This window comes from Malaclemys terrapin, chromosome 4, assembly GCF_027887155.1.
Source record: "Malaclemys terrapin pileata isolate rMalTer1 chromosome 4, rMalTer1.hap1, whole genome shotgun sequence".
Taxonomy (NCBI): Eukaryota; Metazoa; Chordata; order Testudines; family Emydidae; genus Malaclemys; species Malaclemys terrapin.
In genome coordinates, this window is record NC_071508.1 from 98,465,812 (window position 1) to 98,479,644 (window position 13,833).

The 13,833-nt window shown below is 38.4% G+C and overlaps 1 protein-coding gene across 5 annotated transcripts in view; it reads right to left on the reverse strand.

The window, feature by feature from the left end:
* Nucleotides 1–3,824: 3,824 nt before the first annotated feature.
* Nucleotides 3,825–13,833, reverse strand: part of CDIN1 (CDAN1 interacting nuclease 1) — a 181,088-nt gene continuing 171,079 nt past the window's right edge. For 3 of the 5 annotated variants that reach the window (XM_054027936.1, XM_054027944.1, XM_054027945.1), the window contains one exon: nt 3,825–6,576. In XM_054027936.1, coding sequence (XP_053883911.1) covers nt 6,441–6,576 — 136 coding nt within the window. In that variant the 3' untranslated portion in view covers nt 3,825–6,440. Of the gene's footprint in view, nt 6,577–9,541; nt 9,661–13,833 lie in introns of all 5 variants that reach the window. The other 2 variants (XM_054027938.1, XM_054027939.1) reach the window with 2 other exon arrangements.

Here is a 13,833-nt window from a genome sequence, read left to right on the forward strand (position 1 = left end):
ACATATTAAAGGTTAATAATAAATGCATGGGTTTATAGACATTTGACTGAACAAAGTGATGAACCTTTTACTACTATTAAATATATGAACTGAAAATAAGATGTAATCAGCTTATGTATTGGGTCAATTAATTCTCTAGGAAAATTTGGCATTGCACAGATACAACCCACAATGACTTTCTTCACAGAAACTTATGGGAACATCTTTATGGGTAAACAGCAAAAATATTTTTTTCACTAATAAAAGAATAAAAACACCCTTCCCAAAACCTGGTTATAATGGGAATATACTTAACCAAGGATATTTCTCTGAGAATTAATAACCAACTGGGGTTAATGGTCATTGGCTTCACTTTAGGCCCTCAATTAATCCTTGAACCTCAATTGTGACTACTTAATTGACTTAGTTTCATTTCATTTTAACATTTCAAAGTGATCTCCCTAGAATCACACTGACAGAGTAACATGGTCTCTGTAGATGTGCACTGACATGGTTTCAATATTGTTACATTGTCTCCATGCACTTGCATTGACATTTCATTTTGTTTTGACATCACAATGCCACATCCATGGATCTGTGCAGATGACATGAGATTGTTAAGATTAGGTTAAAGCCAGTCCAAGAGAGTGGGAAACTAGTATTTTATAGAATGCAAACAAACTACAGCACATGAGCTCTCTTAAATGCTATTAAAAACTAGATTGATTAATATAGTCAATTTGAACAGCATTTCAGTGTACGTTTAAACAAAAAATCATAACTAAACTATCTCAAAAAAATAAAAAAGTCACTTTCCTAAACCTGTCTCTTCACTTAGATCAACTGCAACTATTGAGACACTGTTAAGAGGCAAGTGCCCTGAGAACTATACCAGTTAATTTATTAAAGAAATGAAAATTGACATTACATTTCATGTTTATTATAGGCTGCAAATAAATTATGTATATCTCAGGCATTCCCAATGATTAGTAGCACAACAATTAACTGAGTATTGTACGATGCAATTCCAAATCAAGATAAAATTCTTTGTATAAACTGAAATAGTTAAGCCAACAAAGTGAGGTTTTTCCTATAATGTGGAAAAGTTTAGAGAGGCCTTTTGAAGTGCTTTGATCAAGCTCTGAAATAATTTTAGTGGATTACTATTGTACTAAAACGATAATTTATAGTAGCTGACCTAAGCTGCTCTTTGTATAACAGCCATACATGAAACAATAGCAGGAAAGTGAAAAACACAAGGGGAACTAAAGCTGCTGTGTTTATTATTTAGCTCATAATTACATCTTCCTTATTTAATCTTTTGAATCCTGGCATGTTCTTAATAATACAGGTTCAAATAATATTTACTACACACAAGAGGGTTAGTTTTGAGTAACACATTTAGACTATCCAAACTTTGTGTAACTTGTGACCTTTCCCTAACCTAAGTGAGGTCTATTTTATACAGATTGTACTAGATAGACAGTTCCTCTGTAAATGGTAAAGTTGCTGCCAAGCTCCCATTGTTAGCCATTTACTTCATTTTTCAGCAAGGCATACTTTTAATTCCTATCACCCAGCTGTAAGGAAGTTTCTTTAGTTTTCTTCACTTGTCAACTTAACAAAACATGTAAAAAGCAACAGAGGGTCCTGTGGCACCTTTAAGACTAACAGAAGTATTGGGACTTGCATCTGAAGAAGTGAGGTTCTTACCCACAAAAGCTTATGCTCCCAATACTTCTGTTAGTCTTAAAGGTGCCACAGGACCCTCTGTTGCTTTTTACAGATTCAGACTAACACGGCTACCCCTCTGATACTTAACAAAACATGGGTTTCTCTTAGCAGACTGCAAATCCACTGTAAGTGGCACTCTGCAGTTTAGATTAACAAACTAGGAATAGTGCTTTTATTAATTCTTGTAGGCAACTTGCTATTGTAATTCACAACATTTGATCAGTATTCATAGTAACAAATATGTTTGTTATCTGTTCTCCAAAACAACAATGGTGTAATTCTTCAACACCTATCTTGAGTAACACTTACTAGCTACTGACATTGCTGGGCCAGTCTCTCCTCCAGTTCCGTCCCTTTTTAAAAAAGGGACCAGGGTCTAATTGCAGATGGCCTATTGAGAATTACTCCAACAGGGTGATTATTTCAGCTGGCATAAAGTTTGCAGAACCAGCTCCTATGCCAACCATTTATTAAAGGAGGAAAGGGCAGTTAGAGGGGCAGAGAGGAGTTGGGCTCAATTCTGTCAATTCTCAACAGGCATATGGTTTTCTAGGAACCATAGCCAACACTGCTTATTTAGAGCAGTCTCTAGGCTGCCAAAGCAGCTGCAGCTTGAGAACCAGATAGCTGTAACTGACCCTTGGATGGTCCTTCATTCTGTGCTGAGCAGAGTGTCCTCAAGCTGAGGAAGGACTGCAGAATCGTATCTTTTCATTTTTAACAGATGAAATCTTAATTTTGACCATACATATTTTCTCACAGCCAAGACAGCTATATGGAAGAAAGATTGTGTTTGAAAACTAAGACCCATTAGATAAGTATAGGATTTACCATACTGGATCATGCCATTGTTCCATCGACTCCATCATCAGCACCTGGAAGTGACCTATATGTGACAATTCAGAGGGAGGTAAAACCTCACTCACTGCACTCAACTAGCTGGGCAATGCTATACATGGAGATCTGGGTCATTTCCCCCAAAATTAAAATAGAATCATGAGACACATTCTGTATTATATGGTAGTTTGGCCTGAATGCACACAGAATATGAAATAAAGATAGCATTTTTCAGCCACAGAACTTTCATCAGAAGCCATCTGTAGAGACAAAGTAATGAGGAGAGAAAGGGATATTCAAATGGGAAAAGGACTAATGAGAGGCTTTTGGCCCACAAATAAGAACTGGCTAAACAATATGGAAAATAAAGAGGGAAGGATGAAAAAGGCTATGGAAAGAACTATGAAGTGCCTTGTTAAATAAGAAGAGATGGCAAATCAATTACAAGAAGAGGTGTACAGAGAGGGCAAGGTAGCTAGGGGAATTAAGAAGTAGCAAGATGAAACAGTTTTTGAGTAAGTGAATACAATAAAGCAAGAAACAAAGTATTAATATACTGTGCATAAACTTGAAATGAAATAGTGATGAGGTATCAACAGGTTTAAAATATATGCACCTGTCTGTTCACCTTTCCATTTAGACCAGATTTTTACTATTTACACCAAGCTTTTTGGTTTTGAGCTGGCTTTAGAGTAACATTGTTAAACTATTATTTATCCCTAGAATGCAGGAAAGATAGTTTGTCCTGTTGAACCCTGACTGTGTCATTTTCAGCATGACCTGTATGCCTATGTGCCATTCCTGCTGGACCAGGAAGTTTTACTTCCACATTGAACTTATTCCACACAATCGTATCAATTTCTAAGGCTTGAAGCAGGCAGTATTACAGTGTTTGTAAGAGCAGATGCTTGGCAAGTCTATATATGCCAGTGAGACCATCATTCAGTTTTATGCACACTTCTGTTTTCTGGCTTGGCATAATTCATTAGCACACTGCAGAATACTCCATAAAACTGGATTTGGCTGCAATGTTAAGGTTCTAATGACTATAGCATTGTAAAAAAATGCAGTAGTTTCTCCTTTTTATTCTTAGAGTTGATATTTACATCAGATAAACTGAGAAAATACACAAAGAACATTTACAACATACAAGTAGGAATAACAATGCAGTTTTATTTTTTTTTAATGTTTTGTACTTACCATTTAAAATAGTGGCACATAATAATTTTTGTGATAGCAAGGATTGCTAGGAGAGCACATGCAATCGGAATTAGTAGAGTGCATACATTTTTACTACTTATTTCATCCCTATTTAAATACACAGATTTTAAAGGGGTCACTATATAAAGGAATGGTCAAAGCTTTGATTAAGGACACCAATATTGCCTTTCAAGCCGTTATACTGCAGCAACAGGTAGGGGAATAAATACACAAATACTGTACAAGCATAACCTTACTTTTATTTGTGCACCCTCAACATTGTTATATTTGTTTTTATATTAAACAAATTAAAGATTCAATGAGGGCTGAACAGAATTGTCAACATCTGTGTAGATAAATTTAATTTATTCAAAAAGAAAAAGTAGCACAGGGCATCTTGTAAAGACTGTTTGAAATGATTTCATACAATACAATGCATAGACATTAGCTAAAACAGATTCAGTTTTGCCCTTAAAACCTACTTCATGTAGGCAGTTATTGCTTTGAGTTTCTAGTGGAACAATGGTTGATTATTACTTTCTTTTTTTTCTATTCTTGATTTTACACATGCCACTAACCTAAACCAGAGTTATAAGTCCCAGGGGTAGTTGCACCCTAAATGTTGCTTCTGTGTAGCCTTAGGGAGGTACACTCTGCAGATTGCTTCTGCCTATCTTTATGTGCAGACTCAAAGCCTATCAGGTAAAAATGAAGTAAGTGTAATAGTTGAAACATAAACGAGTTACCGATGTTTGGGGAAAAAAGGATTGATTGAAAATTGGTATTTCTAAAGTAACATTCAGAAACAGTAAGATAATGTTTGTCATGTAGGTAACTCATGGTATTGTGGAAACTCTAGTGTACTCTTGCCTCTACAGCAAAGGAAGTATCAATACTATTACACCTATTTTTTCCTAGAGGGGAAAAAAAAGGGGGATTTCTAAATTGGCTGTATAAATAAAATCCAGGCTAAAACTTGGCACAAGTTCAGTATAAAAGCGAGATTTGAAAGTTTCTTCTAAAATAAGCTGTGTGGTTGTTTTAAAGTTTAAAAAGTGGTTTCATATGCTTTCTTTGCATTTTTTACTTTTAAAATTTGTGCACAATTTCAAAATATTAAGATCCCCAAACAGCTTCTCTGTTGAGGTCCTGAGAGCTTCTGTTACTCAAGAGAAGCTGAGTATGCAACTCAACTTCCTATTCTGAGAGGAATTTCCCTTTGGGAGCGGTAGTTTTTATGACTCTTCTTATCAAATTCCCTTCCCAAGATGAAGTCTATCACTTTGGCTCTCATGATTGGTTAGAGAAGAGATGTTGAGCATTTGTGGTGTTTCTATCAGCTTCCTCAACATTTTTATTTTTCCCTGGCTGACTGTTAGCAAGGAAAGGTTCTTAAAAAGGCTACCAGCCCAAAGAGATATGTCTTGTCTGACCATCTTTTAGCTGTGAGAGCAGAAGTTAGGCTGAACAATGGCCCTCTTTCCTGGGGTGATGAGTGTAGAAAGAAGACGAGAAAGGAGCCCTCACAATAATGGTGGAAGCCCACCACCATCTCTTCCAGCCTTGGCAGTTCCATCAGGAAGAAGAGAATAGGTAACAATAGCACTCACGAGATGGTGTGCTTATTTAGATGAATTCCCCATCCAACAAATCCAGTAGGAAGCAGTGTTTACCTTTTGGTTCTCTCCTTGCACACCAGACTGATACTGTCAGAATAGATCAACCAGGTACAAAGTTTCATACATGGTCCTTTTGGATTTCACATGCCAGAAAACTGCACATCATGAGGCCTACAGAGATCTACACAAATTATTTGCTTAAAATCAACCAAGGAAATGATCCATCAGTAGAGATTTCTAGGATATGCCAAAACTGCTGAAAGAGAACAATGTGCTTTATCAATTATTTTTAATACTTTAAAAAGTACACATTAATATGCACTACAAAATTTCCCAAATATATATACAAGATAAATGCTGACCTTTTTTTAGGAAAAATATTTTTAAAAATTTGAATGTCAGATTCTTTTGTTTTTAAGCAAACATAAAAATGAGGAAATTCATACACCAATCATTATATTAGAATAATAGTAGCTGTCTGGCATAATGCTGCAAAAACCAGGAAATTCAGAGTGCAAACAAGGCATTAAAGATGATGTGATCCTCTTTTACCAAATGAATTGCACTAAGTAGGCACAATTTGAGTGTTAAGTGGGGAGTTTCAGCCTTAACCAAATTTCCTGGCTTGTGTGTGTGTTTGAGACAGATCTTTAATATTAAACAAAGTTATGTGAGAGATAACAGAAAGCACTTTCTTTAAGATGACTCCACAACACAGGGAGGAGAATTGAAAGTCACACCTTTCAGCCTCCACATTTTTTCTTTTGTTCAGTATTTAAGGAGAAGCCATCCGGAAGGAAGAAAGATTATGACTATCTATAAACTAACTGTTTGACAGAGACAGAACTGCTGATAATGAGTGGGTTGTGTCTGTAGTTTTTGGCCGCTCACAACAGCAGAGGGCTGAGGCAAAACAGAAACTCTTGATATGTTTGTCTAAAGAGGTAGTAGTGTGATCACAGGCAGCAGGAGTTCAGCTGAAGTTCAGGGCAGATGTTGCCAGTAGTTTACACTGCAGGAAAGTAAAATTGCTTCCGGATTCACCTCTTCCTCCCAATTTCTCTTCCAACATCAGTGTTGAGCCATGCTGTGTCGCAGAGTTACAATATCAGTAGGAAAGCAGTCTTTTAGCAGGATACCACGTTCACGATGGCAGTCCAACTCCTCAATAAATCCATACCAATAGATGACTAATCCAGGACCAAATCTATAAAATAATGAGAAGAATATAACATAAAATCATATATACAGAAGAAAAAAAAGGAGTTCACAGTCCCAGGCCAATGAGTAATTCACATGCACTGATGATTTTATTCTAAAATTGGACAGTTTATGTACATTTAATTTCCAAGATTTTAATTTAATCAGGGTAGAATTGTTTTACATTTAAGTAATATCTGATTTCATAAATAAAAATGCTATTTAGAGTCTTACAGCAAACTGAAATATTTGTTTAGTTCACAGTTTTACCATCGTGAACATGTAACTCGCCAGCCATAAGAACAGATCCCTAAGTGCCTTTGTAATAACATTTAATAACTGTGTGATACATACAGAAGCCTCTCTTCCCTTGCTCTCCATTTATTTCAGATTTGGACATTTAAGCATTAAAAATACATGGGTTTACATAAAACCTCAGATGATGTGAATTTCAGTACAGTAAAGATCAACAATGATTCTTCAAAATATAATCTCTACAATGAGTAAGTAACTGTTAAGGCAAAGCACAGTCCATAGAAAGTTTCTACTGCAATGTCTCCAAAACGTGCCTCAGGAATTCCTCAGATATTACTAACATTGACTGATCCCCACTAGGCACTCTCAGGAAGTAGCCCCATGGACTATTTTACCCATCAGGAAGTTCAGACCTTGAGGCTGGGTTCATAAAGAAGTAATCACTATCAATCATTGTGTACAGCGATATGTTTTGCACATCAGTTTCACGTTTTTCCTACTGAGAGCACTTAATTAAAGGGCAGCACTACTTTTGGTGTAGTGTTGCAGGAATTTTACAGTGAAATCATAAATTATGAATGTTGGGTTAGTAAAAGGATGTCTAAAAACAGAACCACTTTCTGTAGTCTTACATTACAGCAGTCTGTACAATGTTAGGCCAAAAAGCTTTTTCTTTCTGTGATTTATTATATGCTACAGTGAACTTGCCAAAAACAACAGTGCAGGATGAGCTATTAGATACTGTATGTACAAGAAAACGTTCAATAGAATATCATTTAATGGTTTATACACAGAGCTGTGCTCAGTACTCACACCAATATGGTAGCCAATTTTTGTTAATGTTTAATTATAATAAAAGTGTGTCGGGGGATGCACAATAACTGGAAAGTCCACTTAGCAGACAATAGAAGCTCTCAAAACAGTGGGTAGTGCCAGACTGGCTTCATTAGGGTGGTTTCTTTCCAACACTGAACTGAACTGAGGAAAACTCTATTTGATGTGCTCATGTAATGGAACAGACATAAAAGGAAGTAACTCTGTGGATTCCCCCTGCAGTTTCAATTGGGTATTGTGTGCTACTTTCCAAAATTTGTGTAGTGTTCTTAAGCACCATTTTATGGCTGCTACCTTCCACCCCAGAGGTGGGTGCATTTCAGTAGCAAGGAAGCATTCTTCGTACATAGGCTGCATATCAGTTTGGAAAGCTCTGTGATTTTTCAGATGGAAATGCAAGAAGTTATTACTGTTGCAGATTTAGCCATACTAATATAGACAGAAAGTGAAGTTTCTTTAGAAATGTATTATAGGTCAGATTGTGGCTGGAGTGGAAGAGCACAGCACCCTTCTCCCAGCAGTTGCACTCTATAGGTGGCCAGCAACATTTGCTTTCCCTGCTCTCTGGAACATAAGCCTTGCTTTTGGCTAGTGCCCTGTGAAGTGCATGCAGGGCCACAGCCTGCTGTTCCGAACTGTATCAACAAACAGAGCTGGCCCAATCACAGGGGGGAGCAAATGGGTGGGTGTGCTGAGAGACACTGCTGCCTGGTGCTCCAATTGGGGTAGTGAAGCTTCATGCTGTCTCCAATGTAAGGCATTGATTCACTGCCACAATCTGGTCCTAATATTTTTACAGAGAAGTGTGTTCAAACCAATCACTTCAAAAGGAAAATGTAACTGGGCAGGCAGTGAATATTCTACCTGAAAGATTTTAAAAACAAACCAGACCAAAAACACATACACCCATAAAGAGAATGCATTTTGCATTTTTAATGGACTGTTTCATGCAAGTCAGAAGCTATGAAACATACATACATGTGGTACTTGTTCATTACTAGAACGTTTGCCAGGTAAAAAACCCAGTGATAAGGAGCAGCTGCTCTTCCCTAGTACTTAAGGAAAGACTTGTCTCATTCTGCACAACTATCTGAAAACTCATGTGGTAAAAAGGCACTTGTCACTGCGTATAAACTGTAACTTGTATTTGAAATTACAATTATTCATTAAAATAGATACTTCCAAGTCCACTCAAAAGGGATTGTAAACCAGTTTTTATTGAACTGTCAGTTCCACAAATGACACTTTTAATTATATTGGCTGCAACTAGCAATAGGTTCATAAATGCCAATTCTGATGAAAAACTTTATTTTTAAGGGTGTCCAGTGAGTCAATTGCAGGTTCCTGGCTTTAGTTAATCAGTGAAATTATTCCCTCAATCCTGTATTAGACCTTTATTAGCTAACTAGTCCTGCCCATGCTATATCATTTCATAATATTGGTATAATCCTTTATATTCTGACTGTGTATCAGAGATAGCATATGTCTGATCAGATACAAGCCATACTATATTAAAAATGACTTAAGGGGAGCACTAAAAACCAAAATTAACTTGTTGGTCTGGTAAGCATTTGCCACTGACTATGAGGAGCTCCTGCTGCTAAGGGCTAATTTCTCTTCCATTAACACACAGAGCTAGCAAATCTCAAACAATGCCAATGGTTAATTACAGTTGCCTTAATTTGAAAAGACATTTAACCTTTTTTATCGAGGGGAGGGGGCATGGAAGTACAAGCAAGGAGCAAGAACCATCCTTTTTAATTTGACTCCCTCCTGCATGTACATGTGACAGTGTGGAGAATGAAACGTAACACTGTAAATTATAGTCAGGCTAAAAACTTATTTATAGATTAATAACAACATTTAATGCATTGGAGACTAACCTTCCTTGCAGGACCAAAGCTGACAACTTCGGTTTACACAGGAGAACTAGTTCAAATGACAGAGAGCTTGCTCTGCATGCCACAGAAAGTGGGACCAACCTGGCAGTTCTGAGAAAAATCTTCAGAATACAAAGCAAAAGATGGTTTTTTAGTTACTGTACAGGACTCCATCAGGAATACTGTATGCAATACAGGTCACTATACCACAGGAAGGATATTAATTTTTTGAGAAGGTGCAGCTCAGGGCAACAAAGAAGACATCAGCTCTTAAGTAGCTAGGTACAGAATCCTACAGACTTTGCTTTTGCTCAATAGAACTGTGTAAACCTCCAGTTTTGGTTAACAGATACTCGTATGAATCTTCTCTTCAGTTTTGTTTCACAACAGTTCACACCCTGTAAATCCCAAGTGCAAGCTAACCCCAAAACTCAACATGAAACTATAGTTTTGCCTCTTTTTGTGAAGCTCATTAAAAAAAAAAAATATTGGCTGATTTTTCAAACTTGAAAGGAAACAGAAAAACAGCTGAGTTTTAGCTAGTTTAGGTTTTTGTTACGAACATTTTGAACAGCTACACATAGAAGAAAACTGAGTGGCAAGACTATTTCATATGAAGGTAATAAACATATTAAATATGCTATCAGAGAGCGGGCCTCACTGAGGTCTTGTGAACACACAGATGAATTGGTTTATCTTAAATCAGTTTTTAAACAGATAGTTAGCCAAGTGTAAAACCCTCTGTAGACACTCTTATTTCAGTTTGAGAGTGACTTAAGTGGTTTAGCTTAAACTGATTCCTAATCAATGTAAAGTAAGTAAGCCAGATTTATATTGATTTGAGAGTGTCCACACAGCCTTTTGCGCTGTTTTAACTAAATCGATTATAAAACAAACCTTTAGTTAAACTAATGCAGCTTTCTTTGCATGCCAACAAGCCCTGAGACTCTGAGCTTTGCTCCTAGGAAGGAGGGATTTCACAGGGGTATGGTGAAAAACTAGGAAGGTGGAATTCAGGGTGTAGTAGGGGGAGCAGAAGGCATAGTAAGCCAGATGTTTTCTTCCTTTCCCTAAAAATAGTTTATGCTCTTTTATTGCTAATTTTACATGGACAAATCCTCATTTTAACTCAAGAAATCACATAAAAATCAGCAAAATAAAAATCAGCTTTTGCGAACAGGGGCTGCTAACAGGGAGTTTCGCAAGGGAGTTCTCCAGTGAAGGAGGAGCAATACAGCACCCTTGGGGTAAGTGACTGTACCGTGTGCTTGTTTGTGTTTGGGGGTTACTTGCTGTGTGCTGAGCTTGTGTTTGTCAGTCTGTCTGTTTGTTTGAAGGACCGTGTGCTGTGGCTGGCAGTTGGAAGCTGTGAGCTTCAAAGGAAGGTCTGAAAGCTAGAAGCCTCTGGTAAGTGGCTGAGCCTTAATCAGTGGGCGGGGCATTCACATAGGCCAGGGCTTTATAAAGCAGCGCACAAGCGACCAGGGAGCTTTTGCGACCAGGGGCTGCTAACAGGGAATTCGGAAGGGGAGTGGGAAGGGAGCGGGATCCCTTTATTCCCCTTAAAACCTATACACCAAACTACATTCAAAACCTTTTGCTTAAACAATCCTTTCATTAACTAGGAGACAATGCAGGCAGAAGCCCAGCTGCAGAGTGGGGGCTATCCAGTTTATTGCACTGAGTGCAGCATGTATGATTACCTGCCCTGTGGGCGGGTGGCATATGTGTGCATTCGGTGCAAGGAGCTCCTGGCCCTCAGAGACCACATATGGACTTTGGAGGCCAGGGTAGAAACTGGAGGAGCTAAGGGAGGCAGAGAGGTATGTTGATGAGGCTTTCCGGGACACTGTAGAATTGTCCCATCTCCGGTCAGACAACCCCTGTGCGGTTGAGGAGGATGAAAGGCCCAGGGAAGCAGAGCAGTCAACGGGAGCAGAGGGAAACCTTGTCATAGTTGGGACCCTCCTTCCAGATGGTGCTGGGGTTACCTCTCGCACTGAGGTTGCCTCTCCGGGGGAGGGAACTCCAGTTGCTAGGAAAAGGCAGGTGTTAGTAATGGGAGATTCGATCATTAGAAACGTAGATAGCTGGGTTTGTGAAGACCGGGAGAACCGCATGGTGACTTGCCTGCCTGCTGCAAAGGTTGCGGATCTCTCGAGGCATCTAGACAGACATGTGTGTACTGCTGGAGAGGAGCTGGTGGTCGTGGTACATGTAGGTACCAATGACATAGGGAAGGGTAGGAGAGATGTCCTGGAGGCCAAATTTAGGCTGCTAGGGAAGAGACTGAAATCCAGGACCTCTATGGATTACTAAAAAAGAGCCACCGTGGCTTAACAACCATGTAAAAGAAGCAGTGAGAGATAAAAAGACTTCCTTTAAAAAGTAGAAGTCAAATCCTAGTGAGGCAAATAGAAAGGAGCATAAACGCTGCCAAATTAAGTGCAAGAATGTAATAAGAAAAGCCAAAGAGGAGTTTGAAGAATAGCTAGCCAAAAACTCCAAAGGTGGTAATAAAATGTTTTTTAAGTATATCAGAATCAGGAAGCCTGCTAAACAACAAGTGGGGCCCCTTGATGATCGAGATACAAAAGGAGCGCTTAAAGACGATAAAGTTATTGCGGAGAAACTAAATGGATTCTTTGCTTCAGTCTTCACGGCTGAGGATGTTAGGGAGATTCCCAAACCTGAGCCGGCTTTTGTAGGTGACAAATCTGAGTAACTGTCACAGATTGAAGTGTCACTAGAGGAGGTTTTGGAATTAATTGATAAACTTAACATTAACAAGTCACCGGGACCAGATGGCATTCACCCAAGAGTTCTGAAAGAACTCAAATGTGAAGTTGCAGAACTATTAACTAAGGTTTGTAACCTGTCCTTTAAATCGGCTTCTGTACCCAATGACTGGAAGTTAGCTAATGTAACGCCAATATTTAAAAAGGGCTCTAGAGGTGATCCCGGCAATTAAGACTGGTAAGTCTAACATTGGTACCGGGCAAATTAGTCGAAACAATAGTTAAGAATAAAATTGTTAGACACATAGAAAAACAAACTGTTGAGCAATAGTCAGCATGGTTTCTATAAAGGGAAATCGTGTCTTACTAATCTATTAGAGTTCTTTGAAGGGGTCAACAAACATGTGGACAAGGGGGATCCAGTGGACAGAGATTTCCAGAAAGCCTTTGACAAGGTCCCTCACCAAAGTCTCTTACGTAAATTAAGTTGTCATGGGATAAAAGGGAAGGTCCTTTCATGGATTGAGAACTGGTTAAAAGACTGGGAACAAAGGGTAGGAATTAATGGTAAATTCTCAGAATGGAGAGGGGTAAATAGTGGTGTTCCCCAAGGGTCAGTGCTCGGACCAATCCTATTCAACTTATTTATAAATGATCTGGAGAAAGGGGTAAACAATGAGGTGGTAAAGTTTGCAGATGATACTAAACTGCTCAAGATAGTTAAGACCAAAGCAGACTGTGATGAACTTCAAAAAGATCTCACAAAACTAAGTGATTGGGTAACAAAATGGCAAATGAAATTTAATGTGGATAGCTGTAAAGTAATGCACAAAAAAAAAATAACCCCAACTATACATACAATATGATGGGGGGTAATTTAGCTACAACAAGTCAGGAAAAAGATCTTGGAGTCATCGTGGATAGCTCTCTGAAGATGTCCACGCAGTGTGCAAAGGCGGTCAAAAAAGCAAACAGGATGTTAGGGATCATTAAAAAGGGGATAGAGAATAAGACTGAGAATATATTATTGCCCTTATATAAATCGATGGTACGCCCACACCTCGAATACTGCGTACAGATGTGGTCTCCTCATCTAAAAAAAGATATACTGGCACTAGAAAAGGTTCAGAAAAGGGCAACTAAAATGATTAGGGGTTTGAATGGGTCCCATATGAGGAGAGATTAAAGAGGCTAGGACTCTTTAGCTTGGAAAAGAGGAGATGAAGGGGGGATATGATAGAGGTATATAAAATCATGAGTGATGTGGAGAAAGTGGATAAGGAAAAGTTATTTACTTATTCCCATAATACAAGAACTAGGGGTCATCAAATGAAATTAATAGGCAGCAGGTTTAAAACAAATACAAGGAAGTTCTTCTTCACGCAGCGCACAGTCAATTTGTGGAACTCCTTACCTGAGGAGGTTGTGAAGGCCAGGACTATAACAGCATTTAAAAGAGAACTGGATAAATTCATGGTGATTAAGTCCATTAATGGCTATTAGCCAGGATGGGTAAGGAATGGTGTCCCTAGCCTTTGTTTGTCAGAGGATGGAGAT